Here is a 14,890-nt window from a genome sequence, read left to right on the forward strand (position 1 = left end):
AGTGCGATCACATATAGCCTAATCTTGAGGGATTGGAAGGTCCTATCCTAGGTTGACAGTGTCTTTCTATGAAAAGACGGTTTTGTACCACACTGTGGAGTGATGGTTCTACTTGTTATTATGAAATAAAGTATCTGATTTTTGAATTGTTTGTTATGTGCTAAAGATTGAGCTTAACGAAGTAATAAAAGGATGAGTTATGAGCTTATGATGATAGTTGATTTACTTTGACAGCTTAATGATGAAGTACACTTAATAAAATGGGGGGGGGGGGGGGGGGGGGGGGGCGCGGATTATCGCCAATATGCAAGTTGAACATGTTAAGGGTGATAGATGGGTACATCTTGCCAAAACTAAAATTAAAAATGCTAGAAAGGTGATACATTTTAAAAAGTCATTATTATAGCAATATAAATAACACTAATAGCAAAAGAGAGCTAGTATTGTGTTACAAAAATAGCATAAAGAACTTTGCTTCTTTCAAATGGAGCAGTAAATCTTGAAGGTCAAAGGAAAATGAATGTGGGATTATGATTTTATAATAATAAATACTAGAAGTAACAATAACCACATAAAGATGATGATATAGATAATGATAATTTTGGCAATAAGAATGTGTGGAGTGGATATGTTAACCAATTGTATTAGTTGAAATAACAACAACAACAATAATAACAAAATAAGGATAAGAATGTGTGGAGTGGATATGTTAACCAATTGTATTAGTTGAAATAGCAACAACAATAATAATAACAAAATAAGGATGTGAGGAGTGATATTATTGAGGGAAAAATAACATTATTACTAGTTGTAGTGGCAACAACAATAAAGATGTCTTATAATAAAGCCATCTCAATACAGCTTTTGCTCAAAGCCCATGCATGTTATAGTATAAGACTTTCTTCTATAGATATATTGTTCAAATCCATTCTTTGCATAAGCTTTGATCTAATCTTAAAATGTTGCCATGAGCATTTTATACTCACTTTGTTATAGTATAAACCATCCCCACTCCGTGCACTACTTTGAGGTGGCCATGATGTCCCACTTGGCTAAGTTAAGAAGACATATCATGGACTTTCCTAGCCCTTTGCACAGCCCGATGGTGAGATGGGTACTTAAAGGTCCACATTTTATAAATATGTTTAAATCATACCCCAAGTGGTAGCTTAGTTGGTGGGACACTTGTGTGTGCTATGTGAGGTCCAAGGGTCAATACTAAAGCTAAGTGCTTTTGTGGGGTCTTGTTGAGAATGCGAGTTCCACCCATTTGGGTGAATAATGGTGGCGAAAGTTCACCAATCTAATACAATCTCCACATCGAGGAAAAAAAGGGAAGAGTCATGCAAAGTGTTGCATCGAGATTGTGGTATAGTGTGTGTACATATGGGCTTGGTAAAGTGTAGGCATAAGTGGGCCTTCTCAAACCTAGGTTGTGTAGGGACTTGTTCAGAATGTGAGTTCCACATGTTTGGGTGAATAATGGAGGTGAAGATCTGCCAATATGAATACAATCTCAACACTAAGAGGGGAAGTCATGTAGTGTTGCATTGGAGGTTGTGAAAAATGTATCAAATACCACTTTAAGAAACATATAATTTGGATCTAAAGTAACAAAGCAAACCTCATCTTCTAAGTTTGTATGGTCCAAGTTGACTCACTTTCTTGAACTCAACCTTTCAAGATTTATTCCTTCCAAAAACATGGATGTCATCTTAGACCTTAGTTTGACGTAGGCAATGCGTCAAGCTTTTGATTGAATGCATTTGAAAAGAAGTATATGTTCCTAAGGTCTTGCTTAACAACATTTTTTAAAGCCTTGTTTAGTATTCACTATAATTGTCTAATGGAGCCACTTGAAACTAGAAAGAGGTGATTGATGGAGTCTTCCCACATTGCTTCTTTTGCAAATGGAGTCTTTGGAAAACCTTGAAGGTCAAAGGAAAGGGAGTGGGATTATCAAGTCATTTTTATAGCAAGTATAAGTAACAATAATAGCATGAAGGAGCTAGTGTTGTCACATTGCTTCTTGCAAGTGGAGTAGTAAACCTTGAAGATCCAAGCAAGAGGGAGTGGTATTATACATTTCATTATAATATTGGTACAATTAATATGAGTAGCATAAAGATTCAGAAGAGTAGCATAAGGGTAATCATATGATAATGATAACAATATTATTAAGCAATGGCAAGGTTTGGAGTAACATCAAGACTAATAACAAAATAAGAATGTGAGGAGTGGGATTATTTATGGCAAAAATAGCACTACAATAGGTGTGGGAAGAACAATACTTACTATAAAGACAATAGTGATAATGATAAAAGGTAATATTAATAGTTAAAACTCTGATAAACAATGATAATAATAGAAAAGTGATGAATCATCATGTACCTAATAGTTGCAATTTATTGTTATTATTATTATTAATAAAAACAATGATAATAATAATAAAGTGATGCATCATCATGTACCTAATAGTTGCAATTGAGAGAGGACGAGAGCAAAATGCCAAGGACTGACTTTATTCACACACACACACACACACACACACTCACTCACTCTCTCTCGCTCTCTCTCTCTCTCTCTGTGTATGTGTCTGTGTTCTGTGCCTTTGAATAGGGATTTGCCTGCCTCTTCTATGTAGTTCTGATTGACCCATGGACTTTTTAAACAGAAGCACACATGGGTGATCTCTGATCACTTGGGTTGAACAGTGTCGGGGGCGAGGGCTCCATGTTGTTTTATTTTTTTGTGCTTTAATAATGGCCATCCGGTCCCTGGAGCTTTGATCCCCCACTAAAAGCTTTGTGCTCTGCTGTGTCTTGTTCCTCTTTCAGAGCCTTTTGTCTTACTCTGGGGACAGAACAACTGAAAGCAAGCAAGCAAAAGACACAGAGAGAGAGAGAGAGAGAGAGAGAGAGAGAGAGAGAGAGGACCCATCCAGGCCCGGCCCCAGACACCCGCACGCACGCTCTTGCTGCCGCAAACCAACAACAGGAAAGGAGCTGAGACAGAGAAGCGCGAAAAGGAGAAAGAATCCAGCTTTTCTTGCCCCTTCCTTCTTCCTGCCCACCTCATTTATTCAAAGGTAAAAACCCCTTTTCAGTGCACTGGTACTCTGACACTGATCGCTGTGTGTTGCATCTATGTTGGGCATCTATATGTTGGGGGGACTCCTTTGCTCTCATGATGCTAAACCCCCCCTCCCTGTGTATGCCTTTTGACTCCACGCGGCAGTTGGTGGCTCAGAAATAGGCCTGATTTTCTTGAGTAGCCTCTTGATTCCATTGAGGCAGATGATGACCCCAAAATATCAGTCTGATTTCATGAGATGTGTGGCTACTTGAGCCGCTAATCGATTTTGATTGTTTGAGCCCGAATTGCTCTGATTTCTTGAGGCAAAGTGGCCCTTTTAATCCAGCATCACTGATTTCATGAGACACTGTGGCCTTTTTGATTCCAGGAGGCTGATGACCCGAAAACCAGTCTGATTTCATGAGATGTGTGGCTAGCTAAGGCACAATCTCTTTGAAATTGCTCCGATTTCACTAGGCAAAGTGGCCCTTTGGCCCAACATGACCGATTTCATGAGGCAAAAATCACTCTGTTCCATCAGGAAGGCGGCCAAATGAGGCACAATCTCTCTGATTGTTCAGCCTAAATTGCTCTGGTTTCATTAGGCAGAGTAGCCCTTTCAGCCAACATCACTGAATCACTCTGATTCATTTGGCAGGTGGCCAATTGAGCCAATAATCACTCTTGAGTTCGTTAGGCAGATGGCCCAATTGAACCAACATGACTGACTTCATGATGCGAGTGGCCAGTTGAGCCACAAACACTCTGATTTCATTAGGCAGGTGGTCCATTGAGTCAACAGCCCTCTGATTTCGTAAGGTATCTGGCTGATTGAGCCGAATTCGTCCTGCATAAACCAACTTTTGCCAAATGCAGGAGTTGTTGATCAGCATCAGCAGCCCTTCCATGAACCCGAGGCATAATTTGGGCCATGGTCATTTCAATCCTGCAGTTGATGATGATGATCATCAACCCTTTTCTCACGACAACCATGCTGTCTCAATGCCCCTATCTGTGTCAGCAGCGCTTGCTAACAAGCGGAAGCGCAAGCCAGCTGGAACCCCTGGTATATTATAGGTCAATGATGAGCAGTAAATGGGATTTGCTGAAATAAGAAAAACAAGATTATCAATTTGTTTACTTTGTTAGCATGGGTCACATAGTTCTCTGGTTTATATTCATGCAGATCCAGATGCAGAGGTAGTAGCACTGTCGCCAAAGGCATTGATGGAATCCGATAGATATGTGTGTGAAATCTGTGGACAGGGATTCCAGCGAGAGCAGAACTTGCAGATGCACAGGAGGAGGCATAAGGTCAGTGTTCATGAGAAACCAGTTAGATTTGTAAGCCTCAAGATTAAAGGTTCGAAATCAAGAGGTATATTGAAGCAATGAACTATCATGTAAATTTTGAAGTTAAAGGTCTTTGTATTGGTCTCTAAACCAGGTCCCATGGAAGCTTCTCAAGCGGGAGGGTGCAACCGATGTACGCAAGCGTGTGTATGTGTGCCCTGAGCCATCCTGCTTGCACCACAGCTCCTCTCATGCCCTTGGTGACCTTGTTGGCATCAAGAAGCACTACAGACGCAAGCATAGCTCCCTCAAACAATGGAAGTGCCACAAGTGCTCCAAGGCTTATGCAGTCCAATCCGACTACAAAGCTCATTTGAAAACCTGTGGAACCAGAGGCCATTGCTGTGATTGTGGTCGAGTCTTCTCCAGGTAAATCATTTCTATCCATGCATTGTGATAACTGTGTTCATGTAGTTCACTGCTTGCTGATGTTATGGCTGCTTTGATTTTAATAAAAGTATTGCTTTTCCAATCAGAGTGGAGAGCTTTATTGAGCATCAAGACACTTGTAGCATTGGTGAAAATGCTAATACACACAAATCTCCTCATCAACAAGGTTCAGATATCACGGATTGTACGGCAACTACATATAGTCCTACGATTACTAGCACTAGATCATCAGTTGCACAACATCACGATGGCCAGAAAACCAATCATGGCCAGGAGTTCATGATGATGAAGCCGGCAATATCAAGCCCTGTTATAAGTGGCAATCAAAATCAGTTGACTATGGATCTATCCGAGCAGTCGCTGTCTCCACAACGAGAAGAGCTGCAGCTTCTTCCTGGCCCAGCATCAACACCATCTTTCACACCTAATTCAAACAAGCATGGTTCTCATAACCATGGTGATGATGATGGGGATGAAGATGATGATTACAATGACCACCAAAAATTGGCCATCAGCAGTACGTCATCCTTGACTGTGGCCAGTAATCATCAGCATCTACACCTCTCAATTGGCTTAAATAGCCATCACAATGTTTCTAGTGGTGGTGCTCCTAAACTTACAAAATCAGAGGAAGATTTATCGACTCAGTGTAGCAGCTTCCATAATCTGAGCAGAGGACTTGTTTTTTCTAATAACTACCTTCAGCCTTCTAGTCTCACTGGCGAAGAGTTGCAATGTGATAAGTTGATTGATGGGCATCAGCAACATGACAGTCTGTTCACGAATGCAAAGCTACGAATCGAAAATCTGCAATTTCAAAGAAATAATACAAACACTGTATCAAGGAGATGCATGTTAGATTTTAACAATCATGAGAACCGTGATGATAATGGTGATGTTGAGGACAACCACAAATGGCAATTAGTGGGTGATCCAAATCATCATCAATATCATGAAAAAAAGTCCGCAGTCCAGCTGATCAATCATGGGCACAAACAAGCTCCCTTGATTGAGAGGTTTTTGAATGCAGAGAAAGCGCTGCAAAAGGCTAAGCACCAAAAGATACTAGTGGAAAAGGAATTAATCCTTGCAAACTCCGGATCAATCAAAAACCAGATTACCAACCATGAGTATTATCATCATGAGCAAGGGCACCCATTAGCAATTAATATCTCATCTTTAGCATCAACATCATCATCAGCATCCTCTAGCACTAGTGCGGGTACACCAATTAGCTTCTCTAATTTCAATCCTCATCCACAGCAGATAGTACTTTTGCATGTTACATGCCCATCTTGTAACCACATTATTAACATTGACATCTATCCTCGTGGTGATTAAACTTGCAATATGCACCAATTATTCAGTGTGTCTAGCTCTTAAAGAGTGCCTTTTGGCAGTAGAGAGGAAGGCACAATTTCTCATATGGAGTGCTTTAGAACTCATGCAGAAGACTACAAATTGGTGGGGAACTACTTTTTTTGGATGGAAGCCATCTTAACATGAACTATGTTTAGAGGGGCTTCTTTGGCAAGCCTTGAACGGAAACATCGGAAATTCAATATGTAGATATGCTAAAAACTTATGAGTATTATATGGACTTTATCTTGGACATGTAAAAAGTAGCTTGTTGTTGTACTTCTTTAACATGTAGGTGAAAGCACCTCAAGTTGAATAGAACAATTTTGCTATGCATGGATAAAAGCTTTGTAGTCATAAAGAAATGTGAATTTCACTCATTGAAATTCATTTGTACAAGTTCAAAATGAAGGATTGTCTTGTAGAAGTTGAAAAACTAGATCTTCGAAAGAGTTTAAACAAGGAAAAATGTACCAAGAGCAAAATTTGCCTATGATCCATCCACATATATGAAAAGGGAATTAAAGATTATGTGAATATCACGAATAAGAGGTACAATGCTATGTGGAGGTGAAAAAAGACGAGCAAAAGAAGAAAAGATAATAAAGCAGTGAGTGTAAAAGGTGTCAAGTACAAAGAGAGCTGTGGCTTCAAGTAAGCACCACAAAAGGACTAAAACAACTTTAAAATCCTTATTTTTGTCACTACCAAATGACTAAGTGTTAAAAATTAATCTCTTTTTGCCTTTGGCTAAATAAGGGGCATGCAATGCTTGTCTTTGTTATATCCATATGATATAATTTTCGAAACAAGCATATCTTGGGGTGATACATAGTTGTAAGTACTCTATAATAATTGTTTTGTGCTCTGTAGGGCAAGCACTTAAAGATGATGTACATTTTCAAAAAAGTAGTAGTTGCGAGCTAGAAGAACCATAAGTTCCATTTTGACATGGTTTTTGGTATGTTGTAATTCATCAATATGTGCTCAAACTTAATGGTTGATGAAAGTCTCAATAAAAGTCAGGAGGTATAGTGTTTGTATATTTTAAAAAGCATGAAAACTATTAAACTCTGATGCTATTAATGCATTTCATTAGAGTCACTTAAGTTTGTTTAAAACTCGTACCCACACTTGTTGCAAGTGTGCCATACATGACACATGGTGGAGAGATGACATGGAGCTTGGAAAATATTATACTCTTATGCTATCAATACATTTCCTTAAAGAGGCATTTAAGTTAGGTTGCATATTCATACACTCTTGAAGTAAAACATAAATGAATGTCTTTGTGCAACCCATAGTAAATGAGTATACTACAAAGCATTGAAGCATACATATAAATGCAAGAAATGTCATTTTATACATTGATGTACCTTCCAATGTGTCTAACTTATTTCTAAACAAAAAGATTGCTTCTAGTAGTATCTATCTAGTGAGGTGTAAACAAGAAGATTACTACCCACTAGTATACTCTAGATAATTGCTTCGTCAATTAGGGAAGTAGAGTTTATTAGTGCCTACCATGTTAAAGGGAAGAAAACATTATGATTGAGGTGAAGTAGATCACAAAATACAGAATTATCAAAGGTCAACTTTTTTGCGAGGAAAAAAATTGTGGATAATGTATTGATTAATTTGCAACTAATAATTATTTATATTAATCTTGAGTACAAGATACTTTGGTGAGTGTCTCCATGTCTATCCTAAAACTTGTAGATGGTAGGGGTGAATTCAACCCATTTTCTTAGATTTTTCTTTTATGTGAGTGGTGAAAGGAAACTTCATAACTTGTCTATACCATTGAAATATGGGTGAATTCAAAATGTCAAAATATAGCTTAACCTACTCAACTTTTAAATAAATATTAAAAATATATAAAATTTCAGCAAATTGGGAAATGTTAGCCATGCAAATTATCCATACAAGACACCCTACAAGATTGTTAGCCTTGCCATTTTGACATATAGTTTAGTGCTACTTACCCTATACCATCATTAGCAAAAGTTTTTGGGGGTTTTCCACGTGTTGGCCATGCAAGCATTAAGGTTTCTAATCTCCTATTGATTTGAGGGCAACCTAAATTTACTACATTTCCTGAAATGCATGAATTTTTAAAAGGAACTTTTTCAATGATGCGGAAGGCCAAGGTGAAGGTTAGCAATTGGAGCTTCTAAAAGTGTTCTCAAAACACAAGTAGTTGGTTACAATTTTAAGAGACACTCAGCATCAAGTACTCGGCCTTACTACTGTAAAGGAGGTTCTTATGGATGTTCTTAATAGATTATGAGTGGAAGGAGTTCAAATTGCGGGTGATATAGCTAGGGTTAGTCGACAGGTTTATGAGGCCGTAGACAATGTGATAGCAAATGAACTAACATATCGTCTTGGCTCTTCCATTTTGACTTAAATCTATGCAACAAATACAAAATGCATCAATTGGAGAGTCATTAGGATGATATGTTTTTTAAAATCAAGGAGCATATGGAAGTAGAAGGAAGCAAACTCAAAAAAACTATTTCCTACGAGTATGATAAGTTCAATAATATTTTTGTTGACCTAATTAAATTGCAATGCGCAATGGATCATTTCTATAAGTGTAATGCACATAAGGTATTGACTTGTGATATAATATTGATAATATGATGTAATGTACTTATATTCTAATGTATTTATGGTTTAGTATGCTTATCAGGTAATGGTTTGATTTTGGAGTTTGTTGTGAAGCTCAACAAATGCCAAATTGTAAAGGAACACAAGTTGGTAAGAGTAGGTCTTACATTTACAAATTATGCAATGGACTATGCCAAAGATAAAAGACTTGTTACTCTAGTTTTTAGTATGCAATTGGAAAAGAAAATTGGGTGGCTAGAAACAGCAAAGGTGCCCAAGGAGTCACACAACATGATATCATGGATCTTTCAACGAAACCCTCATCTTAACATAATTGCCAAGCAAACAAATAGTGAGAAGCTCTGCATGGAGGAAGTTGGAGAGTTTAATATCAAGTGGCACTTAGGTTGTGATCTCAAGACACTCAAGTGTATGTTAAATTGTAATACAAGGCATTCATATCACTACCTTGTGCATACTCCATGAAAACAAAGAATTGTTCTAAGTCCTCGGAAACATGTCATATGAAATGAAGAAGCATCGGTACGTAATAAATGGGCACAATCCAATAGGTCATGCCTTGACAAGAATTGGAAACCCATATTCCTCATTGGCATTGACAATGTTTATTTCTACACTCTACATTGCCTCATGTGTATCTTTGACAAGCTCTTGAAGTTGCACATCAATTATGTGCATATACAATGAAATCTCCATCCAAGCACCAAGTAGCTATGGAGAAAATTGAGTAGTTACTGAATTCCATACGTATGCATGGAGACAAGGTTAAGATCCAAAAAGGCCAAGAGGCATCAAGGCTTGCTCATGATGTAGGCCAAAAGATATCTATGAGTAGGGACAAAGGCCAAAAGATTCTTAAGTAACATGATTGAAAAGTCATCAAACCTAAAGTGGGAGCTTTGGAAAGATCTATACAAATGTAGTGAAGACTTGGAAAGATATCCCAACATTAAGAATGCTCAAGCCAAAGTTTGTTATTTCTTTGATAAGCTTGTGCCATAAAGCTAAAACCCTCTACAAATCCATCAACTCGATTTGAATTCCATCAAGATTGAAAATTTCACAAAATTAGTTGTTAGTGCATGGGGGAAACGAACATCACCCATTACATGGTATCATATTGACTTTACTTTATTATATGTGTATAATTTGGTATTGCACATCTAATGTTAATCTTTTCATAGCATATCTTATACACCAATGGATCACACTTTTGGATAAGTATGGGTCCCTAGAAATGTGGAGTACACAAGGTATGGAAAACTCAAATTACTATGCTTGTGGTGCATATTTTAAGAATATTATGGAGAAGGTTGCTAGAAAATGAGCTACCTTATTGAGATGTTGAAGTGATTGTACAAAGGTCATTCAACCACATTAGAAAATGCAAGGGCCACTACTTTAGGAAAATCTATTAGAAATAAAATATGAGCTCATAATAGTAAAAGATGGAGGATTAGTAATGCAACCAATATACATATCACATGGCACAACAATAGATAATGCCAACTCTACAAATGGGCTTGTACCTAAACCTTGTGAATCTCCCTCCCTCCACCCCCCTCCCCAAACGTGTGCGTGAGCCCCCCTTAATTAACTTACTCTTTAATTAGAAAGCATATAGCTCATTTTCTACTTCACTCTTAATCACCTCTAGGCCTCTGAACTTACGTTCTCCATAGGAATGGCTCGTATGAAGCAAACCATGCAACCCCATCTGCTTCCTTGGAAACACTCAAAGTGTGCATGGAAAGGATGAAAATTCCCAAATTTCTCACACCATGGAGAATTGTATTTTGCCTTTGCCCAAAGTCACCCGTCAACTACAAACAAGATTGTTCTTGCCAAGTACAAGGCAAGGATGAAAGGTATGTGCCATTTGATGAGGGTGGATATGGAAAGTGTGAAGATCAATTGCAAGGAGATGACGAGCATAGTTCCATGAGCAAGGAGACACACTCAAGAGGAAGGAGAAGAAAGGAAACACCACATCCAATGCAAAGGCCTTATAGGGGAGATGTTTGCCATTGAGCCCCCCTCTTATGCAATAATTTATTCCCCTTCCCACACCACAGCAACAACCTGCCCTAGCAGTTGCACAAGGGACACAACCTTGCCAAGGGGCACAAAGATGACCTCTTGCAGCACGAGTGCTAGGAAAACAAAGGAGAAGGAGGATTAACTACCACTTGAAGGCATTGAGAGATATCAAGAAACAACAAAAGAATTCCATGTTCTTGATATTTGTCATATAATGCCCATGATAATCATTGCAATGTTGTGTATGAGAAATTTTAAACAATCGTTGGTCATAACTATTCTAGCACATAGAATGGTTGAATAGTGTTGTTAATGGGATGTAGGGGGGTGACTCCTTGCATCCCACTACAGCCCTCCATAAGTCTTACAAAGTGATTTGAGTGGCAAACATTAACTTCAAAGACAAATTTCTACATCACCACATGTCGTCGGCTAAATTCAACTACCGGTTCAATATTATAGACATCCACAATTACAATTTATTGGTTAGTGTCACATAATTGTAGTTGCATACATGAATCAAATAGATAAATTTTCCTTACATCAGATGGCTTCTGAGTCGAGCACCAGTGTAGAGCTATAGTAAGTACAAAGCAATCATTTTCAAGTATATTAGTTGCTCCAAAGAGGCAACTTCTTAATGGCTTCAACAACTTGTTTGTGGCATCTCTTTATTGCAAGTAACACATTGCACTACTTGGTCCACTTTTCGAGCCTCGAATGCACTCCTTCAAGCCATTGGGATGATGATCCTCTTACATAAGCACATACCAAAAACATGTCTGACAAACTCCTCTAGAAGGATGATCTTGTTTGCATTTGAGGTGATGCTAGAGACACAAAGCACCTTTGAGAGTGCTTTGAGGATCATGAGCTAGGCATGAGCATCAAGGGTGAAGTTGATGTACATCACAACAATGTAATGAGGGGGGATGTACCCATGTATTGAGCTAGGTTGACATCTCTTCCAAATGCTCATCAACCCTCCTATCTACTAGCAGAAATCATCAATATCAAGTAGGCTTGCAACCATAAGAAATAACATTAGTGAAAATTTACCAAACTAAATAAAGACACACACTAGCACAATTAAATTTACATGTTGGGCTTCATCAACCTTGACTTCAGCTTGCATGGTTGTTAGGTCTAGGTTGGATTCCATCTCATCAATTGTTTGGGGGGAGGGGTTGGTACCTTAGGTGTAGGGGTGGGGCATCTCATTGCATTCATCCTAATGTGGGTGGCCTCCAATTCTGTGGCTTTGATGGTAGCGACTTGCTCAGAGGTGTCATTTGCAGCCACCAAGGCATCACTTGCACCCTCAATCTCTTCAAGATTAGGAGATGAGGCAGGAACCAATGATGTTGGCATGGTGTCCAATGGAAAGTCACATGCTATTGCCAACATGGAGAGCATCTTGTCCTCTTGCATACAAAATAGCTTCTCCACATCATGCAGGAATACAAAATCTGTCAAGTCAATGAAGATCTTGGCCATGCTAGACATTTTTGCATCTACATCCTTGCTCTCATCCACATCTCATGAGGTTTGGAGCAAACTTGGGGAACTCTTAGAAGGGAGGATCCCCCAATGGCTCCCTCCCAAATATCATCACTACCAGTGGCCTCTGAAGATGAGGCTACCTCAATGACAACCACTATGACAAGTTCCTTGGTTCTTCCAGAGGTTAACGAGGACCCAATTCTCCTAGGACCCCTAGAACAAGACCACATACTCTTGCAAGTGGGTCTTCATGTATTCAATGGGCTCTTTGAGATTGGCCCCATGCCAAAGTACTGTGTCATAGAAGGAAACATGTGATTTAACAATTTGGAAGAGGTATTCTCAACCTCTGAATTCTATCCTCTCTAAAAAAGCCATGAACTTGCTTGGGAGTCCATGCTTGCCTACTATGAATGGGAAGGGATTCAAGGCAAGGGTCTCAAGGTGAGAGGCAAGTAGAAAGAAAGCTATGAAAAAGGAGGATGAGAGACTCACATGCTTATATATGCACACTTTGAGATAAAACCATTAAAAAAGTAAAAAATAAAATACAAAATAAACACTGAAAAATAAATTATAGAAATGATAAAAAATTATTAAAAAAAACTAGTGTAACGAAGAAACACAATATATTATTCTTCGATTTGAATTCCATCATCCAATTGCACATGGATCTCAACTCCATGCAAAGTCGTAGATTCCATGGTCTTCTCTGTTTTCTTTCCCACTTGGAAAAAAATAAAAGCTATGATGCAAGCATTAAGACATAGAAGGTTGCACATAAACTCAAATAAATGCACCTTCCAACATTTAACTCGAAAGCTAAAATGATCAGTATCCATACTCCCCCTCAAAGCTTGATGTTCATGTACATTAAACAAGATTCAATACTTGATCACCAAGACTTTCTCCAACATTTGGCATATGAATTTCAATGTTGAAGGTGGGTCTATGTCTTCATGGGACTCTAAAGGGATCCAATTGCTTGCTTTTTTCATCCACTATTAATAATGGGAGCTCATATATAGTGAAGAACATGCAATCAAGTACAAAATAGCCTCGGTTTCATAGGTCAATCTGAATGGAGTCTATCCTATGGCTATTTTGTAGGCCATTCTATATGCAAAAGGGTTATGTTTTATAAAGGGAAAACTAAAAAATAAGGATACTTATAAATAGGCCTTGAATGCACTTGATATAGAGGGTATACATATAGTGAATTCCTCGGGCTCCTCACTTAAGTAGATATTTAGCTAGGGACTTGAATTCAAGAGTTTTTGCCCAATGGAGTGATGCACAAAATTTGCTAGCTCTTCAACTCATCTCCTCGATGGTATGCCCTTGTCTCTTGGTAGCATGTCCTCATCCATGTAGTGGCATATCCTCCTCTCCTTGGTGGTAGACTAGCAACTACACTAGTTCTAGCTCTCTTACTCTAGGAGAATTTGAGTTATGTTTTGAAGGGAGGGTGTGGGTGTTATTTTATAGTTGAGAGAGGTGGGATGGGGGTGTTTATTTTCCTTAATTAGGGGGATTGGGGCACTGAATCAATCTTTGAAGCCATTACTTTTGTTGATGATTGATTCAAGTGATTACTTTTGTTAATTGGGAGGGGGGAGATAGAGTTTAAATTTTAGGATTAACATATAAAAATAGAGGAGAGTTTACATTGTTTTAACTTATTTTCTTTTCCACGTTATCACTAATCACTGCTTTCCCCATTGATGTCAAGTTTGGTGAACCAAAGCATTATGAATTAAAAAACATAGTTTGGTGGTGCAAGATCTAATATAGGTGATGCGCATTCTTGATTTATCTAAAAAGTAAATCTTATCTTCTTTTAAAAGATTATGTTAGCATTGCTTTAGGGCATATGATTATACAATGGTGTGATGAGAAGGTGGTGCAAGTCCCAAAAAGATTACATGTTGTTTACTTTAGTTAAGTGGTCCATTGTTGGGGACACCACATGCTCAATAACAACAAAACATGATGGCTATCTCTCCCCTAACCTTTGGCACATCATGAATGCTATGATCTGTTCGTAATGAGTATGCACGGCCTTCCTTTGAGCACAAAAGATGCATATTGCAAACTCTACAATCCATGATGCACTCCCTTGGTTTTTGAACCCTCTATAGCTTTCACATGTAAGAGACGAGCATGGACATAGGCATGAGGGAGCATTAGAGAGTAGGAAGGAGGCTTCACCACTTGGTTCCTCACCCTCACCCTCACACTCTCCCTCTCTCCCTCTCAATCTCATACTCTCTCTCACTCTCTCTCGCACAACAACAAAAAAAGTAAGAAGGCAAGAACAAGAAGGTTTAACACATTTGAATAGCTTGTTATATTCAAACTCATCCATAAATACACATTTTCTAGGGTTAGGGTTTCGCCATCCCCCTTGGGCATCTAGTCCCTTTCTTGGTCCAATGATTGGTTGCCTCTTATTGCATGCTTTCCCTACGACGTGAATAGGGTTTCACCATCCCCCTTGGGCATCTAGTCCCTTTCTTGGTCCAATGAGACTGGT

At 38.6% G+C, this 14,890-nt stretch overlaps 1 protein-coding gene across 3 annotated transcripts; it reads left to right on the forward strand.

Moving 5' to 3' along the window:
* The first annotated feature begins 2,587 nt into the window (after nucleotides 1-2,587).
* LOC148022999 (uncharacterized) lies at nucleotides 2,588-6,585 on the forward strand. 3 transcript variants are annotated; one of them, XM_087695969.1, is made up of 4 exons: nucleotides 2,588-3,088; nucleotides 4,262-4,389; nucleotides 4,523-4,797; nucleotides 4,905-6,585. In XM_087695969.1, exons 2-4 carry the CDS (start codon nucleotides 4,303-4,305, stop codon nucleotides 6,157-6,159), a joined length of 1,617 nt encoding a protein of 538 aa, XP_087552095.1. In that variant the 5' UTR covers nucleotides 2,588-3,088; nucleotides 4,262-4,302; the 3' UTR covers nucleotides 6,160-6,585. The 3 variants fall into 3 exon arrangements, with proteins under 3 accessions (XP_087552095.1, XP_087552094.1, XP_087552096.1); XM_087695968.1 differs by lacking the exon at nucleotides 2,588-3,088 and adding an exon at nucleotides 3,109-4,141; XM_087695970.1 differs by lacking the exon at nucleotides 2,588-3,088 and adding an exon at nucleotides 4,035-4,152.
* Nucleotides 6,586-14,890: the final 8,305 nt, after the last annotated feature.

The sequence above is a fragment of the Lygodium microphyllum genome, chromosome 16 (genome assembly GCF_053477565.2).
Source record: "Lygodium microphyllum isolate KBCC chromosome 16, Lygodium_microphyllum_v1.1.10, whole genome shotgun sequence".
Taxonomy (NCBI): domain Eukaryota; kingdom Viridiplantae; phylum Streptophyta; class Polypodiopsida; order Schizaeales; family Lygodiaceae; genus Lygodium; species Lygodium microphyllum.

What these genes read in the sequence shown, in the direction of transcription:
- LOC148022999 (XM_087695968.1), top strand. Translation starts at nt 3,946, where the DNA reads ATGCAGGAGTTGTTGATCAGCATCAGCAGCCCTTCCATGAACCCGAGG. An exon ending in CAAGCCAGCTGGAACCCCTG is followed by an intron (nt 4,142 to 4,261) that starts GTATATTATAGG and finishes ATATTCATGCAG; the next exon opens with ATCCAGATGCAGAGGTAGTA. An exon ending in TGTGGTCGAGTCTTCTCCAG is followed by an intron (nt 4,798 to 4,904) that starts GTAAATCATTTC and finishes TTTTCCAATCAG; the next exon opens with AGTGGAGAGCTTTATTGAGC.